The 22,871-nt window shown below is 37.4% G+C and overlaps 1 protein-coding gene across 5 annotated transcripts in view; it reads left to right on the top strand.

Annotated features, from left to right (window-relative positions):
- The window catches only part of VPS13B (vacuolar protein sorting 13 homolog B), a 486,846-nt gene that overhangs the window by 417,089 nt on the left and 46,886 nt on the right, over positions 1–22,871 (top strand). For all 5 annotated transcript variants that reach the window (XM_075085497.1, XM_075085494.1, XM_075085496.1 and 2 more), the window contains exons 40-43: positions 5,258–5,454; positions 13,375–13,556; positions 15,334–15,683; positions 21,688–21,849. In XM_075085497.1, coding sequence (XP_074941598.1) covers positions 5,258–5,454; positions 13,375–13,556; positions 15,334–15,683; positions 21,688–21,849 — 891 coding nt within the window. The remainder of the gene's footprint in view (positions 1–5,257; positions 5,455–13,374; positions 13,557–15,333; positions 15,684–21,687; positions 21,850–22,871) is intronic.

The raw sequence follows: 22,871 nt of genomic DNA on the forward strand, positions 1-22,871 counted from the left end.
TGAGACCTGTTAGCATTCTGACAATATGTATAGTGAATAATAGGCATGATTTTTTATGGTAATGTGCCAGCTTGTGGAAGTGCACTAGTGTTGGCCCTCTGCTTAGCTAGAGAGCTCAGCTGTAGAAACCTACCTAGGATAAGTGGTGCGCACCCAAGGCTAGAACCATGTTGTGATCATGAAAGCCTTTAAAAAGCACATATGGATCAACAGTCATTTCTCTCCCATTGTGTCTTACTATTACACATAATTTTAAGTGGGAATAACGAGTATCCATGTGGTCAATAGGATGTACACCACATGGATGAAAGAATCTATGTGTAGTATCGCGTTAACAGATTCTGTAGTATTTCTTGACCACTAGTGTCAAAATAGGAATTAAATTATTCTGGTACAGATAATGTGTGACACGATATATAATGAATAAGAAAAACCATGATCTATCGCATTGTAGTGCATTAGTGGGAGTACTTCATGTTGGTTTATTAATACTGTTTTGCTGATAGGTTAATAAGCGTGCAGGAAATTACTTGAAGGATACAGATTTTTAAGGGGTTCTTCAAGTTTCTTTTTGTTTGGGGATTTTCTTTTTTGGGAAAATGTATATGATAGAGGTTTCAGCTCTGCTGAAATTGAGACAGACTGTTTTAGAGTTGATGTATGTTCACAGAGGTGGTTCTCATCTACATTAGTGTAATATATATGAAGATTTTTTTCTTAAATTAGAGCAAAACAAGAGATTCACAGAGAACAGGAATGCACACTTTTGTAATTGAAAATATTTCAGCTCCCAGGCAACTATTTCAGCTGAGTTGTTTCTTTGTGTCCTGTACTCGCAGGGGGCAGGGCTGGAACTGTCACTTGGAGGCAACTGCTTTCCTTCCTATCAGAATTTCTTAATACACCATTTTCATTCTTCATCAGAGCGGTGCCATACTGCCAAGCAATTTTCAGATCTCACATGTCTATGGTCCACAGCGTAAAGAGAAGTAGGAACCTTCAGATTCTCTGATTTGTTTTAAATGTATTTATCTTATTAACAGTTTTTTTTATAAATACTTAGAGTTTAGGCTGTTCTCATGTAGCTTTTCAGTACTGCTTATGATCTTTATGGTTAATGCTGCTGAAAGAAAACCATTTGACTGCTGGTTTGCTCTCTATTGCCATACTAATCCTTCTAAATAAGTGTTTGTGCCATAGTATGTGGTTTTCTTGCAAAAGGGAACTTGGAGATTCTCGGTTAAATATGAGCCCACGGTTAAATAATAGTTTTCTGCACACATAAGTGATAGGGGCTCTACAATAATGGTTCTCTTTGCATTTTACAGGTGAATAAAATCATTGCAATTAAAACTTTCTTTGAGAGCTAGGAAAGAAGACAAAAAGCTGTGGAGAAGTGTCTGTTGAAGAAGCATGCTTGTTGTTTAGCCAAGAAGTTTGTGGTTAGATATGCTTCGTTAGTGTTTGGTTTTACAGAGGCAGCACTAGCGGTCACATTTTCTGAGAGGTAACAATTATCTGAATTATAGCTTTGGTTTTATTCAAATATTTTAAGGTAAAAGTACCATATTTAATTCTACATATGGGGAATTTTTTGTTGCAGCTAATTCACTTATTCCCACTGCCTATGACTCAATTCTGGCATTACAACCCATTTCCAGGCTTTCACAACTATTATTTTTGGCAGCTAATATTGCCCAGAGCTACCATCTTTCCTTAAACTTATCCAGATCAGGCATTAGTAATAAACCCCCTAGAACAAATAAAGCTAGATACATAGGAATCAAAGATTCTAAGTCAACTAAGTCTTTTGCGAGCTTCAAACTAGAAAGTTTACAGTTTGGACAGTCCCAAAGCATGAGCTGTATTTTGTATAGGCAATCACATAAAGCGTGACTGACTTTTTAATTCTAATGTGCAGATGATGTCTTGAAACATACTGTCTCTTGCTCTGGTAGATTTCTTGACATATTACAGGAAAAAATAAATGAGCAAAAATAAAGAGGACTGATCTTTTCAACATGCTTACCAGCCTGCTTTAATATTAGGTGATATGTTCTTTCTGGCTACTTATACTCCTAAGTCCAGTGGTCATTCCTGTGCCTTTCCAAATTCTTCATAATCCACTTAAGAGGTTACCATGAAGTTCCTAAAAGGCAAATACACGGTTATATCAGAGCCTGAAGAGGAGTTATTACTTCTTTATGGCATAATAATTGTTTTGAACATTTTACTTGGTCATCTTTTCCTCAAGATAAGTTTCAATATTTCCTCCACCTGCTTTTTTTTTTTTTAAACAATATATGAAATCTGTTTGGGTTTTTTTCCAAGTTTTGATCTGCCTTTGTTTTCAATTTCTCTATATTACTTTCCTCTAGCCCTACTGATAGTTTTACGTTTTTCGTATCGTAGTGCCACTTACAAAATTCCTTTATTATGCTCTTTAACTTGTTCTTCCAGCTCATTAATCTTAGTGGGAGTAGAATTCATCACCTTGCTTAGCCTCTTTTAAAATGCCCACTACTTGCCATTCTGATCCACTTTTGTGAGATTATCATTAGGGAGACTTGCATATTAAGGAAAAATTTTGTTGTGAGATGTAATCTAAAAGAGATAAATGTCCTAAATGATAGGATAGCTTTACAGTACTTTTGTTGCACATGTGTTACTCAACAGCATTGACAAGAAAAGATAACTGAGGTGCGTTGATAGGCAGTAGGAAGCCCAAGACCAAACCAAGTATTCAAATATATTGAATTAGACTACTAAAAAATCTCAAGGTATTTTAAGGACTGAGATTTAAAAATATGCAGAAATAAAAACTGCTGTATATAGAAGTACCTGTGCAACTATGAAAGGCTGCAACCTTTTGTCAGAAATTATACAGATCCTTTTGTAATGATATAATTCCAAGACCTTATACTATAGGAAATATATGCCAAGTATTGCAATATTTTAGATAAAATCAAATGTTTTATCACCAGTGGAGACAGTGGACATTTAGAAAAGAAATGTGTGTGTGAATGACTCCACAATGTAGTATGAAAGATAGCAGGTGATGGAAGTTGCTGTTTGTGTGTTCACAGTCAACATAGGAGGATTCCTTGGGTGTATCCGTAATTCAAGGGCAGGAACATTACCGTGGTGTTGGAATTTTGAGTGTTTGTCCACAGGCATTAAAGGTTAAAATAATTTAACTGAGAAGTTTTGAAGAAATCTAAAACCCTATATGACACTAAGGGCAAAAAGAATAAATATAGGGTGACCAAAATATAGCTACAGACACAATAATGTAATATTTCATATTGCTGCTGGTGTGTACAGCACCATTGTAGGGTCAGCAATCAGCAATGTAGAACCGAGAAAGGTGTTTTCTGGGTCATCAAGCCCAGCCTCTTCTCATCGGGGCAATACTGGTTACTGCCTCCATCTCACGAACAAATCAAGCTTTTAAAATCAGCAGTTATGAGCACCAGGCTTTCCTTGAACCTCCCTCTCTTTTTCTCCTCAGGTTTCTAGCCTTACACTTTATTCATAGAGCAACTCAATTTTGACCCATAGTTTCTACAGACCTTTCCCTCTATGAACTCTTTCTCTCCTGAGGTGTCTGCGTAGAACAATCATGTTCCTTCTGTTTCCTTCACTTGGTCCTCAATTCTGCACGTGCCCCAGTGTGAGTTAATACACTTTTAACATGAATAATTCGAAATGTGTGCCATAATCCACATGAGTCCCCACTGGTGTCTTATACAAGTCAATTAATATTTGTCCCTTGCTTTTGGAAATAGCTCACCTGATGGCTTTCAGGATGGCATTTGCTTTTTCCAGGCGTCATCATACTGCATCATAATTTTTCAGCTGATATTTACATATCTTCACTGTTTCCAATCAAATATGCAGCTTATAAACAAATGTGTTGCTACCTTTATGTATACGGCATGTGCTTTTTGATGTTGTATCAATCCCTTTTTCTCAGACTCTAGTCTGAAATTAAATCGGCACTACTGATCGATATTGCTATGCTACTCTCTTATATGCATTACTAACATCAGAGTTTTGCTGGCAGTTATCAGATACTTTTTTGTTTCGGGCTTTTTTTTTTCCCTCCAGCCTGACCTAAAAAAAAAATTTAGTGACTGTGGTTGTTTTTTTCAATCTTCAGGAATTGTTGTGACTTGACAGGTGTAGTAAAAATCAGTGTTTCAGGCCCTGTGGTTTCACATGTTAATTCTTCCAGAATTCTTTGGTGATTATTTATGTTCCCTTGCCTTCCTGAGCTTGAACCACTGAGCTCCCTGAATTTTCCTTCTTAACCTCCATTCCTGTTAATTAATCAGCCTACTGTCACCTCCATGTGTATTATAGTCCTTACTCAGTAACAAGGAAGAATACTTTTAGAGCTTTTTCTAGCTGTGCCTGGATTCACTTGCACCTCTACCACATTCTTACTTTTTTCCTGATTATTTATATATGTATGTCTACACACAGACACACAGGGATAAAAAAGGTAATAGCACAGACATATGCATTTTTATACTGTTTTCTTTACGTCAACTTGACTTTTAGTACTTCTTGAGTATGCCATAACTGTGGATTTCTGTATCTTAATTCTAAAAAATCTGTATATCTTACTGAAGTTTGCATTTGTTTTAAATTCACATTCTCATTCACTTTCATGCTATTATATGAAGAAAAAAAATAAAGGAGGCTTACAACACAGTCCTTTAAAATCTATGCTTTTATTAAAATTTGTATTCTATTTTCTTTAGAAATGTCTCTAATAACATTCTCTCCAGTTCAGTGATGCATCCAGGAATGACCCAAGTCGCTTATTTACAGACTTAAAATTAGGAACTTGGTTAAACTGAAGCTACTATATATTTATTGGGTTTAGATTTTCAATGTCACACAGTTTTCTAAGTGGCATATTCCATGAAAGAAAAGATCATGTGATTACAAGTACTTCATGATTTGTCCCGGGATTTTTATTCATGTGTTGGCCTACCACAAGGAACAAGTAAGTAGCTACTTCTGTGCCTAGTAAGAGAAAGTTTGAACTGTTATACTACAATGAAGTTCTACAAACATTTTAATTTAAGTCAAAACAGCACAGAATCTGAGTAACGATTACAATTCTGATTTTCTGTATGACAGCTTACTTTTAGTTAGTTAGTTTTGCACTTTTAACCTGTACAGTAAATCCCATTATATTTGGAATCAAGCATAAAATAATTATGCCTTCTCCCGTTTATCACAGATTCCTTGCAGCTTGGAGTACTGGGATGAGCTTCAGAAATCATTTGTTGCATTCCGGGAATTCAGTCTATCAGAAAGCAAAGTCTGTGAACTACAGCTGCCAGATATCAACCTTGTGAATGATCAGAAAGAGCTCATAGCCTCTGATCTGTGGAGGATTGTCCTGAACAGCAGTCAGAATGTGGCTGATGACCAAAGGTAATTTTAAAGGAGGAGGGAAAAACAGAAATCTAATGCTATACTCCGGAGGGAACTTTTTCAAGAGACTTAGGAAATAAGATACTGTTTTTATATGCAGTAAGAGTAGCTGGTCTTAAATGAGCTTCAGAATGCAGTTCGCTTTCCTGCAAGGGCATGGAGTGTGCACAAAAAGAGCTCTCCTTTAGATTTATAGGCAGCATGGCAGCATCATATTCATCAATTTTCTGAACACAAGGATTCCTGAAAAGTGAAGACAAACAGGCCATATCCTGAAACCTCTTAGCTGCACAAGGCAGTAAAATTAAGCTAATTTACAAAAGAAGGCTGAAGTGCAATCCATTGTATAATGTCATAGTAAACACTCTTCTTCCCTGCACCCCCCTATACTTGACCTTTATTCTGACTTCAGTGTACGTCAGTGACTAAAGTAAGCCAAGTGTCTATTTTGAATACATTAAGCAAAACTTTAGTACTTCAAGAACATTACGTTATTCACACAGCTTGCTTACTATGCTAACGGTAAAAAGATTCAGTTGGTGTTTTGAAACAATGGGCATCCATTTTTCATTATGTTTATAGCTGGAAACGATGTACAACGACAGATATTGACTCTATTTGCATTCATTCAGTTTTGGTTAAGATGTAGAGTAGGAAGGAATGAGTACAACTTCTCTCAACAAACAGCAGTGGAATTGCTTTCAAAGACCTTCTTAACATTTTATAGTTAGAGCGGAAAACCCAGAATGGCTCTGCTGGGTCATTGGTATTTGCTGATTGTTGCTGCCTTTGTATGAACACATGCTTGAATGAGTGTGTAGCATTCACATATATGTTACGTGAAGCTACAGAATTCAGAGAAATCAGGAAATATAAACATGGCTAACAAAATCAATGAAGAAAATTAAACATCTGGTTTCCATTAATAGTATCAGGTTGGAAATGATTTCTTGATGTTAATTGTGAAAGAATGCATTTTCATCATTGAGAAGTTAAGTGTTTTAGACAAGGTTAATTCCTCTGAATGTGGGACCTTGGCAAAATTGCCTTCCTGGTCAGCTTAACACCACAGAAATGTGAACTCGGTGGGAACTGAAAATGAAGTAGTAGATTTTTTTTAGTAGATTTAGTAGATTTTTTTAGTAGATTTTTTTTTTTTCCATCAAGGCATTTGGCACTGTAATCGTGTTTATTGTTTTCTGCTCAAATACGGTTCATCACTATATGCAGTGTTTCATTCAGGGAGCTCTGATAAGCTAATGAGTTGTAATCATTCAGAAAAAGGCTAGAGCTGAAATGAAATACAAATAAACAAAAAAAGCCCAACCAGTTTGGACTGTAATTAACATAAGAAACATTTTACAGCACAACATGAATTCACCTGCCTAGAAGGTCTAAACTCATGAGTTTTCAGCTGGGAGGATGCAGGCCTGCTCCACAATAATAACCATCCTCAGTGGTATCAGTGTGTCAAGTTATAAAGGGAGATATCCTAATGGCCTTGAGGTACAGAAGACTCCAAGGAAGACAATTGCTCTGTCCACAGCAATGATATTAGAAGTACTATGTCCTCCAGATTATGTGTGTTCACATAAAACTAAAGCAGAAACTACAGCTGAAAGAACAGGAGTTAAACTGAAGCATTGGTAGTTCACTGAATACAGATAGTAGGAAGGGGAAGAAGGCAGCAAAAGACATGCACCATGCTACTGAAGCATTTGAAGGTCAATAAACAGAATAGGAAGAGGGAAGTCAAGGGAAGGTGTTACGAACTGCTAGCTCCTTAGGCACGTGCATGGAGACTGCAGAGTCACTAGTCCTGATACTTTTTTTATAATATAAATTATAATAATAGTTTAAAGAGGTGTAGTTTACACCTACTTGACAAAACAGTAGACTGAAAAGTTAAAAGATTCATGTAGGTAAGGGTGAACTCCATCCAAAAGCCAGAAACCTGAGGGTTGCATGAGAAAAACCTCTGATTTCAATCAGAGAAGAGAAAAGATTATATTCATAGAATCATAGAATCCTTAAGGTTGGAAAAGACCTTTAGGATCATCAAGTCCAACTGCTAACCTATCACTGCCAAGTCCACCACTAAACCATATCGTCAACACCATGTCTACCCTTCTTTTAAATACCTCCAGGGATGGAGACTCAACCACCTCCCTGGGCAGCCTGTTCCAATGTTTGACAACCCTTTCGGTGAGGAAGTTTTTCCTAATGTCCAGCCTAAACTTCCCCTGGCGCAGCTTGAGGCCATTTTCTCTCATCCTATCTCTTGTTACTAGGGAGAAGAGTCCGACCCCCGCCTTGCTGCAGCCTCCCTTCAGGTAGTTGTAGAGAGCAACTGCCTCAGCTGCAGTTTGAGATAGAAACCCAAACTGATCTCTCTTTGCACTAGCTTCAAACACGGCTGTACTGCAAGCTTTCTTAAGGGTGACTGCAGGAAGGGCTGGTGTCCTTCCAATCCTGACTAGCCTGGGGTGATCCTTCTCAGAGAAACTTAACAGGTCAGAAAAAGAGCAGCTGTTCCTCAGAGATGAGGCTTTGACCTATGATGTTTAAGGCACACTGTCTCTTTTTTGGAGACAGAGCAAATCATGCCAGCCACATGTCACTGACCTCAAGGTTTTGAAACAGTTCACAAGCAGTGAAATACATATGGTTACAGCTACAGAACAAGTTTAAAGTAATGGTTAAACGCTAAAGGATCATGCTAAAGGGAAGCCTTGTTTAGGAGGTAGTGACAGATACTGTGGACCTGCAGAGAAGGCCAACCTGTCTAGTCCCCTAGTAGCATAAGAAGTCTATGTTGGCAGTAACTTTTCTGAAGCTGTGGCTCTATCTTCATCAAACAAATGTATTGCTGCCAGTATGGGTATTTTCTTGTGACCAATCACCCTAAAATGTATTCTGGATTCTACTTGACAAAAAAATCCCAAACTTTTTTGCTTTCGAGAGAGAGATTGACCAATGTCATGGTAAATTTCAACGTTAGGCTTGTTCCTAAAGCAATTGTTTAACATGAGATCTTAGACTTGTGAGAAGAACCACAAGGAGCTGTGCTTAAAGGCAGTGCACAGAGTTAGACCAGGGAACCTCAAGGCTGAGGGCATCTGCAAATGAGAGCAAGAAGTGAAGGCTGTCTAAAAGTTGAATCTCGGTTGTCCTGGAGACTTGTGATGATTTGTTATTAATTACATGCTGTAGCTGTGTGATTAATTAGCAAATTTAATTCACTATTAATTGTAAAGTGTAAAAATGCCTAGTCTTGTTGAAGTTTATTTTCTTAGTTTAATCTTGTATTTTGGGTCAGACTCAACAGCTGCCATATGCATGCAGCTGCTGCTTGATAATATTTTTTCCTTCAAATTCTGCAGGGTTTTTTTTGTGGTAACCTCTATGATATGCTAATTATTAATACCAGAGACCTGATCCCTTGTGTTTTAAGTACTTTATTACTGATTTCTAACATCAGCTATAAAGTATAAAACTTCTGTGGCTCATGTGACAGGAAGACATTTGTGAGAAGATACGGATCCAGCTGATATGTTGAGCAGTAGCTGGCAGGCTCAAGTATGTCAACCAATAATGAATATGGGAATATGCAAAGATGTCAGGATCCAAATCCTGTGGTATGCAAGCTCTTTCTGAGATTGATCAGGAAGTAATTAGAAGTATAAAAATTAAGGAGCTATCTGGTTAAGGATATAGTGTATACATGTTTGTTTATTTTTAAGACTTTTATAGACCATTCATTATTCAATGAATGAATAAGGTTTCAAAGAATATTTATGAATGTTCATTCAACGAATGAACAAATCTGAACTCCTAAGTGAAATAATTTAGCACCCCCTTGGGGATTTAGTATGGTGTCTATGGAAGGAATCATATATGGTGAAAATGGCTGTTTACGGAAGACCTTAAAACAGGGGATTAAGAGGAAATGATCATAACATAAATTCTTTTTAAAGGTTGCATTTTCATGCTGCAGGACTAGCAAACTGTAATCAAAATTACTTTTATATAAAGCTCTCTTTGGGTGGTGAGACTCTAAAGCCCCTCCCTGGTTTAGCTGGGAGAGGTTTATCATTCTCTGCTTAAATGGGTTAAGTTACAAGATGTTTTATATACTTGCACATCTCCTGTGTAATATAAAAAGCATTTTTATAATTACTGACATACTAATGTGAAATAGTAATTGAAAATACCTTAAGACACAAACCATGAAACAAGTACAAAAACTTTTAAATAAGCCTTAAATTGCTACTTTTTAAAAATTAAAGCGAGGAATCATGATCATGTTTCTTGCTAATTGTTTTAGCTTTTATTCAGAGTAGATGATGTACTGGATTTTGACCTCTAACAATTTGGGTACAGACCAGCATTTGAGTCATAAATTAAATGAGTTAAGTGGTCTCTTTCTTCTTCCCAGTGGATATTTTCCCATGTTGCGGTTTCATTACAAATGGCAGTTTTGGTTTAAATATTCCACTCTTAAAATAACAAGAATAATGCAGGTCGCTGTTAAGTCATTGTTCCCAGTTGCCATGTATTTAACGTGAACTGCTTTGCATGATGTGAAACTATCATACTTTATAATATATAATGACTTTGAATGTAGGTATCTTCCATTTTAAAAATTCTGACATTTCACAGGATTAAAAAAAAAATCTGGTATTAAAGTCCAGGTCAGTTATTTAGAATTTCCTCTGGTTTTGCTACACCCATCCCTTAGCATGTTGTGCCAAATACAAAGCAGTAGAAGCTAGTTACTCCTTTTTTCCCTAGCTGAAAAGTTGTGGACAGCCCACACTGTATTCTGTAGCTCCAAAGCAGCCAAGAGAATGTGGCATTTTTTGATATATTCATTTGTTTCACAAATTTTGGTTTCAGTCAGATCTACCTCTATGGCATTAATGCTCCCACTATTTTTCACCAAGACTTAAAAGAAAATTTCCGGGGTTTTCAGCTAACACTGCTTTATTTTCTGTTTGTGCACAGTTTGTGATGGGCTGTGTCTTTGATTTCTCTGCTCTATGCAAGGCAAAAGAAGAAAGTAGCAGGGCTAAAGGTCTGACAGAAGTCTTCCTCACAAAAAGTTTAAATGGGATTTAATTTAAAATCAGAGGGTCATGGTAGTGATTGTAAGGACTACAGTCCCCCTTTAAAAACTGTTCACTTGATATTACGATCTCTTATTACAGATCTTCTTTAAGGCAATGCTGTAGTAATTTGGATGCTGCTCTTAGGATATTTTGTACTGTAACTGGTTTATACTGTTACTGTATTTTTATTTTCATAATGGCAGGGGGCCTATAATTCTGGATATGGTTTCGGGTTGAGTAAAAATCAAATGGGCCCCTTCACAGATAAAGCAATAACACCTGAACAAAGTCTGGTGAGACAGGAAAGTAGTGATGAAAGAATCCTCATTGCATTTTTTTTCAGATGATTCTTTCTCTAGAGCGATTTTCCCTTCTAAAATGTGGTTTGGCCCGCATTGTCCTCTTCCTCCTCTCAGTCCTCCACAGCCAGCACCAATCCTGCCTACCACAGGAGAGGATACAAGGCCAGGTCTGTCCCAGGGAGCATCATTGTCCCACCCAGGGAACCATTTCAGTGGTGGCCCTTTATGGTTTCTCAGGAGACTCTCCACAAGAAAACAAAAAACAGTTTGGAATCATTTTCTTACCAACATTTTGAGTTCCAGAATATTACCTCTGCTTGGTCTGCTGCTTGTGGGGCAGAAAAATCAGAGCAAAGTAGGGGTAAATGCTTTAAATTATTTCCCTGGTGTGAAGCTCCTGCCACATTTCCTCCTGCATCAAGTGTGTCATGTTGCTGTGTAATCATTGTGGTTATGAATGAGGAATGACAAAGGTCCCATCACACTAGAATGCTCATTACATAAAAAGCTGGTATATAAAATTTGACTAAATAAGAATTTGAAGGGTTTTGTTTGATTTTTATTTTATGAAAATACCCATCTCCAAAAAAACATGTCCAAGGAAATAAAAATGCTGAGTCACCAATAGGTGATTTGAGGAATTTGTTTCTGAGGAAAAGAAATTTATAATTTCAGAATAAGCCTCAAATTTCAGAAACAAATGCCCTTCCTTTTTAATGCAGGTAGTGTTGTAGCTGTTTGTGCAAATTAAGTCTCAATTCAGAATATCAAAGTGTAATTATTTTTTTAAAGTTTCTCATAGTTTGGTTAACATTTGTTTGCACCAGTCTACCCTTTTTCTATTTTCATTCCATATGTCCCTGAATTTCTATTTGTAATCAAAATGCAATGAGCAAAAATTCTTAAATTCTTAAATGTTGACAGTTATTCTGAGAGATCTAACCAGTTTCACAGATTCAAAATTATTTAATGGTCTAAATCAGCATATGAATTTTGGTGTCTTTTGGATTTGCTTCCGTGCTTTGTTCCAATCATTTAAGGAATATCCATGGTACAGCAAAGAAAGCATCGCACTTCTCTGACAGTAGTCACATGTTTTATCATGTGAACACAAAGAATAATTTTATTTCCAAGGAGGCCAGTTCTCAAAAGCCTTACATCATTTTTGAAATGTAAATGGGCAATTTGAAGAGGTAAAGAAGCACAGGAAAGCATCTAAAAATCAGATTAAGTGATCTGTCTTTCATCCTTCACTGCTCTAATCAATTTTTGATATCCTGTCTTGATTCTTTGATAATTAGCCAATTTTAGTTGGATTTTACTGCTACAGAACTATTTTGATCTATGTCCACAAATCTAAAGTTGGATTTAAGCTCCATAAATAAATACCATACTAGTTAGTTACCGTAACACAAAATAATACTGATAAATTTACCGGTCCATGGAATTCTACACATTTGCAGCTGAACATTTTGAACCCCTATGATGTTTGTGCATAATTTTGCAGTAACCACATGGAGTGATGAAAAATTTGATCCTAAAAGCGTATGGATTTAAAATATCTTTAAAATATCAGTTGAAGTCTATTCATAGTGCTTTATAAAAGCTACTTTCTGACAAAAATAGTAAGTTGGCCTTAGTTAATCCTTCGATAAATTTTATTTTAAAAATAAAAGCAGTATTGGGCTGAGGACATGGACTTGGTTTTCTTGAATCAAGTCTATGCTTTTAAACTAAATCTCTTTAGTGCCAAACTGCAAAGGGATTGAGAATAAGGAACATTAAGGATAGATTTGGCTTAAATTAGAAAGTTTATTTGTACTTCAGTGATGTCTTAGCAACCTATAGAATTGTGATGTTAGTTTCTCTCAAGAGACTGAAAGATAATGCTTGGAAATTCATGGTGTCAAGAGCATGGCTAGGAAAAAAAAAACAGTGGGGTGGCATTTTAAATGTATAGTTAATCTGTTGTAATAGGTGCTAGTAAAATGCTCCAGGCTGAGCTTAGAGCAGTCTTTTTAAATGATGACTGTAGAATGAGACGGGCAAAAGAAAGAAAGCTTACAGGGACAGGGTTTATGCGTAGAAGTATTTTGATGGTTGTGGGTTGGTTTCCTTAAAATAAAATTTTTTTTAAAAATCATTCTCTTGACCAGATTAACTTTCAGCTCATTCTTATAGATTGAATAATGGTAATGTAGTCTGTTTAGCTACTTCAACAATTAAAGATACTTGGTATATTTTGGTTTTATTTTCTGTAAATACGCTTCACTGTTGTGGCTCAAATATTTCAGTTTGTAAATTGAAAGTGCAGTGTGATAAAATAATTGTTGAATTCCAATCTTGTCTGCTGTGTTCTGCTTGGGAAAGAGTACATACACTAACATTAGCAGTTGAACGAAAATTATGACATTGGCTGTGTCAGAAAACCAACATGGCACATGGTCAAGTCTTACTGTAAAGCAATAAAATCCTGGAAGTGCTGAACTGCCATTTTGTTTTTGCAGCTCAGAAAGTGAATCTGGTTCACAAAGCATGTGCGATCAGCTTGTAACCCCCACGGCATTAGCAGCCTGTACCAGGGTTGACTCCTGTTTTACTCCTTGGTTTGTGCCATCATTAAGTGTGTTGATCCAATTTACTTATTTGGAAGTCCACCTCTGCCATCATCTTGATCAACTAGGCACAGGTATGTACTCCTTTATGTAGAATAATAAAAGCATATAGTTCATACGTGCTGCTTAATCACGGTTTTGCTGTCTGTAATCCCCATTTCCTCATTCAAACTGGCATTCTTGAAATAAATTATCAGCGGCAGCCACCGGTGGCACAGACTTCAGGGTAAAACTGATTACTTCTGTACGTTGAGAAAGTACATACGGTAGGCAGTGGGGCTGGCTGATCAGCCCCCTCTCTCCCTCCAGAATGGGTAACAGTAGAAGCCATCCAGTTTTCGTAGTCTGACTAGTGAGAGCAGGTGCCACTTCAGTTTTGAGCCATCTTAGTGAATGAATTTGATCTTTTCAATTTTCCAGCATATTAACAGTACTATTAAAATACCTGAAGATTTTGCAACCCCCTTAGTAAGAATTCCTTGGAAGAGCTCTGAGAACTGCAGATTTAACTGTTATTTCAATTATGATCACATTTGGAGCTACATCTGGTTTTGCTCAGTGTTCTCTGTCGTTGCATTAATGGCAAATACATTCCAAGAGATCTTTAGATTATTGTCTGATTTTCAAATGCCAGGAATGCTTTCCATGGAAGATGAGCAAATATCTTAGATAATTTTGACAGGGACAGCTTCCTTCATGAGTAGTTTTTGTGTTTCTGCAAGTATTATAACATATTCATTATGAAATCATACCAAGACTGACACTCAACAACGAGCAAATAATTCGTTTATCGGCTACCTCTATCAGTACATAAGCTTCCTCACTATAAGACTCTAATTCCAGATGCTCAATCTTTCAAATTACACATACTGGAAAAAGCAAAAATCAGATTAAAATCAAACCCAGCTGTTTCATTTTTTCAAGAGTGACTGAGTTTATGCTGATGCTGATGCTGTTCTTGTTATAGCACCTAAAGGCCTTAAGTTTTGGGGCTCCGTTGTTCTATGTTGTACGCGAAGGGAGCACAAAACTTATTGTATCCATTATGCTTTTGTAGAGTAATAGGGCTTGATCCTGGAAAGTGATGAGTGTTTTGGTTCCAAATCTGTAGAGCACTTGAGCATATGCTAATTTTAAGCATGTGAGTAGTTCCAGCAACATAAATAACATCAATGGAAATACTCGCATGCTTAATGTTGCACAAGTGGTGTACGTGCCTTGCAGTGCCTGCTGCCACAGTGCTCAGCACTCTGGAGGACTGAGACTTCAGTGAACATGATAAAATCTCATGCTTTAGTCTCGGTGTACTGTTTTGTTTAATTTCTAGTATTATGGGGTAATATGTCACATCTCAGTGGGTTTGTGGTCTTGAACTCTCTGTAATTGCAGCAAAGACAATTTTAATTGTGGAGCCTGTTTGCCTGCACAGTCACCTGTCAGCAAATATTATATTGCTAATTTTTATTGTATTCATAATGTGCTATGTGTGGAATATCATATATATCTACAATAGCAAAAATTCTTACAGAAATAGGGTCTCTGCTCCAAATAGGTGGCAATCTGAAGTATTGTGCAGTGTATAGATGAAGCAGTTTGGCTTGCTGGTCTATTTACCATGAAAAGATTTTGGTTTGCAGATGCTTTTTGTTTGCAGCTGCTATTAATTACAGTTCTATTTTACATCTAATAAACAGTGTGAACAGGATTAACTTCAGATTTCAGAAATGTTGACTCTTTTATGAATTTTACTTGTTTTCATCATATGTACAAGCAGTTAAAATACAATTTACAAAAACATACAAAATGTGGCAATGGTGATGTTCTAGTCTTGTTTGTTCTTTTACTTTTCAGCACCACCAAAGTTTCTTCAGCCTTTTCTATCTGATAAAAACATGCCTTCTGAACTAGAATACATGATAATTTCCTTTGATGAACCTCATGTATATCTTCGTCAGTGGAGCGATGAGTCGATGTTCCAGGAGATCCAGTTTTCAACTCAAGCTGACTGTAAACTTTTGGAGTGCCGAAATGTGACTATGCAGAGTGTTGTGAAACCTTTCAAAATCTGGGGGCAGATTGCTATATCCAGCAGCACAGTTGGAAGGCTATTGGACTGCACAATAATGGTGGACCCCATTTTCATCAACTTTGGACAATATGCACTTCATTCTCTAAACACAGCAATTCAAGCTTGGCAGCAGGTATGCAAATACAACAGTGAGAAAAAAATGTAGCTATTGTGATTCATGTAATAGCAAATTAGAATACTGACTGCATTTATTAAAAATATTCCGAGATGTAAAAGCTTTAATTTGCACTGAAAGTGTTTTTTACTAATAAACATTAATTCCATGAAAGCAATGAAAATCAGGAGACAATGAATGCTATATGTAAAGCTAAATGTAGCCAGAACTGCTTGAATTTCAATGAAACTACATGGGTTTATACCAGAATAATCAGAATATTGGTCTCGAAATGCATACTATTCCATTAACTTATGAAAAGGTGAGTGATGCATGATATGTAAGCACAGCTCAGTCTGACCGGTAGAGCTTATTGTTTCCAGTTACTACTTCTATCCTTATTGAAGTTCAACACTAGTTTCACATTACATTCTATGCAAGCGGCATTAATGGCTGAAGCCAGTCCCAGCATAAGGAACCTTGCTTCTGCAATGACCCCTCGAAGGCCTGTAATTCCCTTACTTCACTATAGCCTTGAAATCAAATCATTCTCTTCATCTGCCTGAAGACCTATGTGGAGCCTGGGAATTAATTACCTATCATGGCACTACAATAACAAAGCCCCCAAAAAAGGATAAAACATCTGTTTTATATAAAAAAATTCTTTTTTAAGGGCATTCCATGGTTTTCTTGTTGCAAAAGGACATTCATAAAACAAGATCTAGTGTGATTTAAATCTTTACAGCTGGCTCAAATATCAATGTGAACAAAAATCTTTGTAGCTCCAATTTCTGTTTTTTGTCATATTTTGAACAATGCATTTAATAAAAAACAAACATAGAAAGTATAAGAGAGCCCTTGGTAGGCTGTTTAAACCCAAAATATTTCTGACTTAGTACTAGTCTCTCATCTAAGACATGTGTGGCAACTACTGCAAAATGGCCTTCAGAAAGGTCAGTTTCCTCTTAGGATGGAAAAAAGAAAGTCTCTCAGACATAGCTATACATATAAATAAAATATGGTGCATAAATATTTAAATGTTTTAAACCACATCACAGTGTGAATGACTGACTGACTACTCTGTGCCTTGAAGGAATATTCTGAGTTGAAAAAATGGAACTGTATATTTGATTAAGTAGAGCCATATGTCGCATAGTATATTGCTGACAGGTACATTCTATGAATAGTTGGTACTGATTTATACATGGATTTGGCAATGTTAACATGAGCCACAGGAGGATATACTTCTGTAATTGTTGCTGTAATTTTCTCGTTTCCTCTCATGTCAAGGGTACTTGCCACCATGTTCTGATGTGGTGGGTATCTAGCCCTGAGTATTTGAGATTAAAAACTTGCATTGCTTTGAAATTAGGGAACAGTTAACACACAAGTGGGTTCAAAATGGCTTATTAAATTAATTGTTACCAAGATGTTTTCTATGTGGCTTTACCTCCAGATTGGGGGGTGGCACACACTGCATGAGGAGGGATTGGATTTCCCAATGATAAGCATTGTTTGATGTTTGGTGTTCACGCAAAATACAATATAAATGCTGCCTACTAAAAGCATGAATTTAATAAGCAGGAAAGGTTATTTGAATTCTCCACATATTTTTTTACTGGATTAATATCTGAAACAAGTGATGTTGTAGTCAGTGGACAGACAGATGAAGCATGAAACGATTTGGCCCTGCACCTTTAGGTCAAGAGTGCAGGATTAACATAAGCCTCTGTCAGTGTCTTTGTTTCATAGATGTGGACTGATATTTTTTTTTTGTCTAAGTAATGATGAACATTCTGAAAGCAGATTAAGCCTAAAAAACACCAGGCATACAACTTGCTTTATACTTCTAAGTCACATGCTGAAAATCTGAGAGGATTAGCACTTTTTAAAAACAGTTTCCCCTTCTGACATATTTCACTGTCTAATCTGAAATCCCTGTTTAAGTACAAGCAGCAACAGGCTAATGCCCATCTAAATGCATAGTAAAATAATGGTTTTAATAATCAAATAACTGGACAGGGAACTTCAAGATTGTTATTAATTTAGTTTTATTATTTAATAATGATATACAGAGTATCAAGTGAGATAGAAAATGTGTGTCTCCTCTGAATATACAGGGGGGGTGGTTTTTTTCCTCTTTATTTGGGCATTTAAGCCTCCACAAGTTGTTCTATAGCATTACTGCTTTGTGATATCTAGAGACACAGGGTCAGCTGAGAAAGCAGCTCCCCAAGTATGGTACTAAGTGAGTATTCTTGGGGAAAAAAGCTATTTCTTTGTGGTCTTGCACAGCAAATGTTTTCCTAAACCCCTCAAAAGTTATAAAAGCTCCTGTTTTAAACCTGTTTTAAACCATTAGAATGTCTTTTCCTTAAGGTCCGCATGGTGCCTAACCTTTCTGTTGGCAATTGTGTAAGTTTTCTTAATGAGCTGGGATCAGTCAGAATGACATCTGTGATCACAGTAGTTTCCCCATCTTTCTACCATAAGCACAAAGAACAAAGGAAAATGCTACAGAAAACTTGCATGAAGCTTTGATTTTACTTTGTAGCTGATATTGCTGGGATACTTCCAGGAGAATAAAGTTTAAACAATGAGAAGGAAAATGTTCTTTTCTCTTTGAGGAACTTTGAGGGAGATAAGAAGTTGCTAAAGACTTCCTGTCCAAAAAATCATTACTAGGTATGAGAGAGAGAGGGGGAGAGGGAGTGCTTGCACAGGTCTTCGGTAGCTTGTGAAACACACAGACAATAACTTTGTGCATATAAAGAGACCTAGGCTTTTATGTTGGTTTTTTTTTCTAGGTTCAGAAATACTTTGAAATAGCTGTGAACTGAGACATGAGCAGAAAGTCCTGAGACAGGGAAAGCCTGGTGACTAGTATTATGTGGGATGGTTTTCCCCTCTCTCAACAGAATTCACAAAATATTTGAAAGCCCAGTAAAGGAGAGACACTTTCCAGGCCTCTCTGAGAGAAAAGAACAGCTGAAAGAATTATCTAAAGAGGGGCAGGAAGTGGTCCCCCAGGAGCTGACCCTAATCTGTATCTGATTCAAGCTGTTGATCTTTTGGTGATTCTTTTGATTTGCTGTTCTAATTCAGAGAGGGAGATTTTTTTCCTGATCCAAACTTAGGTGTTTTCAGCTTCTAGATTCATCATTCAGCCCTCCAGCATCATTGCCACACAAATGGCCCAGTTCTATTTGGTTTTACTATGTCTGTTTTCTGTACACTCTCTTTTATCAATCCTTTGATCCACCCTTTTGCTAATTTTTTTTTTTTTGGTCCCTTTCTGCCTACCCTAGAAGCTTATACTGTCAGACTTCAGCAGTGAATTTGGGATCCAGTTCCCTTTGATGGGTGCAGGGAGCTGCTGCAGCTCCCCGGGGGCCAAGAAGCATGGGTGGTACTCTGTCTGGGACAAATCTCCTGCATTTACTGTAAGGAGCATAAGAGTTGCCTAGAACCCTGCCTGTACAGTGCATAGTTGCCATACTGAGCTAAAGCATCCCCAAACTTGATCCTTTAGTCAGCTGTCGTTACCAAGACTTGAGGCACCAGTAGCTCTTAAGCCTGGCAGCATGGAGCAATGCCTTATTATGTAAATCTTGGTGTTTCCTTGCTTAAAACCTTGGAACTGTTATAAAATTGAGCTTAAAATACCTCTTTTGCTTAACTTTGAGAAATGTTGCTCTTAAAAGCAGTGAATTCTAGTAGTAAATCTAGCATTTAAGACTAATGATTAATGGCACTCATTCATCAGCACCAAAATGTGTGCAAATCTATTAATAATCCCGGATGGGATAACATTCCCACCGTACAATTTAGGAGTTCTGTGCATGCCAAAAACTTGCTAGATTCTCTTTTCCATCCGGAAAATGCAAGAACCTGCAGTTTGTGTTAACTTCCTTAAAATGTAGTTAGTCAGGTAGAAAGAAGGAAGTCCATCATCTTCTGACGGTATTCTTCCAGTCTGTGCGTGATCAGCAAGAAAATGTATTGCAGTGAAAGAAAAAATTCTTAAATTACTCTGGGGTTATATCTAGGTTTGACTCTAACAACATGGTGAGCTCTGTGGATACTAAATCCTCCCTTTCAGAAAGAACATTTTGCAAAGCTGTAACAGGAAAACGTATATATTTGTGGTAGACTTATGGGTATGTGGGTATGGCAGCTTGACAGTAAAAAGTCATAGATCCACCACTAGAAAATGCCAAAATAAACTCTGCATTCTGAAGTGGCACTGTAAATGTCAGCCTTTAGCATACCCAGATCCACTACTGGATGTGATACAGACATATTGCTCTGTAATGAGTTTTACTGCTTTGAAAAAGTGAGATTTCGGTTATGCTCACCTGACTCATTTCACAGAGGATACCTGATCTTACGCAGAAGAATTTATGAGGTTTGGAGAGAAGCTCTAATCTAAATATTCTCATGCTTAAATACTCCTAGGGTGAATAATTTTTTGCACAAACACTCCCAGCCAATCATTCTGACGTTTAGTCACAGGAGGAATTGCAACCTGCACCTTAGGTTCTTCTGAAGTTAATGATGGAGGCTAAATTAGACATCCCTTGCACACTTCACTTTTCAGGAAATCTGTTTCATGTGTATCACCCAGCAATGTGCTACAAGCAACGTACCAAATTGTTTCTCATGAATAACTAAGGATCCATAGGGATCTTTGAGGAAATGTTTTCTCTCTCTCTTGTTTGATCTCTAAATTTCTGCAGGCTTCCAGGCACGTTGTTATCAAAGAACTAGAGACCTATATGATCATAGACAGAAGAGGTGCTAGCTTCATTATGTCTGTTTAAAAGGTCCACTGAGAGAGCAAGGAGGGGAAACAGAATCAGCTCTCAAAGACCATGGAGGTCCCATAAGTTAGAGAAGACATCATGGGAAGAAAGGATGAGAAAAGAGCAGCTGGGCTATATTGTGGAGAGAAGGGATCCAACCAACAATAAAGCATTGTCAAAAGTGTGTGCTAGGAAAGATGGGTTAAAAAGAGGTAATGAAAAGCACAAGAAGATTAATTCTTTGTGTTATACCCATTAAATTGCATGAAGACTATCCAAATGTTGCTTTCTTGGAGCAATTGTTATAGTTGCTAGATAGTTGCTTGTAACTGGAAGGTGCCAGCCCAGCAGTGACTAGGACAGAAATACATGAGAGATGATCTCCAAATCAAATTGTCAGTCACACTTTGACCTCTCCTGTATAGAGGATTATAGCTCATGCATGCCTTCAGGGGCAGAAGACCTGTAGCTCTGTTAATTTTTATGACTACTATATAGTCTCATTGTGTCAACAGAGCGACAAGCAGCCGGATGAAAAACAGAAAGAGAGGGATGGAAGGATGCTGCAGGCAGAAGAAAAAGTATTGTAAAATCTGAAATGAAATACTTTTCAAACCCATGATAGTCTCTGATTTTTCCTTTTAGACTGTCAAATTGCATGATGCATTTTCGAACTAGCCTCGTGGAGCTGTGAAAATACTTTCCCTGTGTCTTCTGCTTTTTCTTTAGTTATTTTTTTAAGTGTTGTGGTATGAGGAGAGTCGTCTGCTGCTGACCCACAGCAACGTTTCAAAGTAGAAGCAGCAGCTGGGGAAGAGGAAGTGCAGCTTGTTGTCCTGAGAGATCAGTTGTCAAGCATGGAGAAACCTCTTCGTGCCTCTCTGCTCAGCCTGTAATGCCCCGCCTGCCCTATGTGATGTGTCATTTCCAACTGAACTTAGTTTTGTCAAAGTCTTTTTTGTAAGTTAGGAAATCTGGTTTTCTTGTTGTAGTTTTAAATATTTAAGAAACATAAAGTGAATTATGTTAAGTCTTAGGGTATATTTTGTCAACCCAAACACTAGTTTTTGCAGAGAGTAGAGTACTATGAGACCAAAGCTAATGGCAAGAGGTCTTGAAGCATTTCTGTGTTGTAACAGTCGCCACTGGGCAGACAGCTGCCAAATGTCTTGTAATTAATCTGATGCTTACTGGCTTTCATATCCCTTTCCTTTCAGAACCAATGCCCTGAGGCAGAGGAGTTGGTCTTCAGCCATTTTGTGATCTGTAATGACACACAAGAGACACTGCGGTTTGGCCAGGTGGATACTGATGAAAATATTTTGCTGGCTAGTCTCCACAGTCACCAGTACAGCTGGCGATCTCACAAGTCCCCACAGGTATGTCAGAAAGCAGCCTTCGAATGCAGCAACTGCTAAAGCTGACTGGTGGCTTTATGCATTGATTCTTCGGTTTTCTCTCTGGTCTCAACTATCTCTAATGCTCCGGTTCTTTCAGGAGCCACATGCTGGGGCTGCATGAGAGAGAAAAGGTAAACAAAGAGTGAGGAAAGCCAGAAGTGTTTAGAAGTTACTTGAGGGTAGAACTGGATGTGCACGACCGCTTTCTGTAAAACTGAGCAGTTGTGGAAACTGAAGCTTCTGAAAAAAAGCAAAAGATGATCGCTTGCCAGGTTTTTATAACTAAGTGATCAGTGTCTGTTTTCTGTGATGTACATTAGAGGTTTGGGAAATTTTCTTAATGAATTGTTTTTACCAGAAGCATCTGTTCACTGAAATTGTTTGCAGAAGAGGGTCAAACTGGACAAATCTCTCAACTCAGCATGTGCTTGCATTAGAAAAAATTTGAAATTGTCAGAAACACCCCACTTATATAGTTCAAATAATGCAGTTTCTGTTTCTTGGGTGGTTTTATTAAGGATAAACACTGAAACTGAAATAAAATCTTTTAAAGTTATCAACAGGAAATATTTCAGTGAAACCATGTTGTTGGTTTTCGTGAGTGGTAGTGAAAAATGGACTTTTCATCTTGTCTCAAGATAGGGCAAGAATTTAAATCTTAAAAAAGTGTTTATGAGACAGCAAAGCCATTTCTTCTCTCTTCTTTATATTTACGCAGCTCCTGCTGAGTGGGAGACTAGAGAGCTGTGCCACCCCACTTGCTGAGCAGCAGTCCTGCACAGAAGTGTTACCAAAGTTTTTACAGATCCCAGAAGTGTGGTGGGTGGGGGTGCCTAACTCCTCTAGAACCCTGGAAATACCTTAGCATGTGAGAAAGAAGGTGAAATTTGGATGGTAATACTAAACAGGACCTGTGCCCACTTTCCACTGCTGACAAGTTTCAAGTTCCACTGGGATGCAGAGATAGCAAATTTACTCTTTCGTTCATATGGTGGACATGC

Source organism: Phalacrocorax aristotelis, chromosome 2 (assembly GCF_949628215.1).
Source record: "Phalacrocorax aristotelis chromosome 2, bGulAri2.1, whole genome shotgun sequence".
NCBI lineage: Eukaryota > Metazoa > Chordata > Aves > Suliformes > Phalacrocoracidae > Phalacrocorax > Phalacrocorax aristotelis.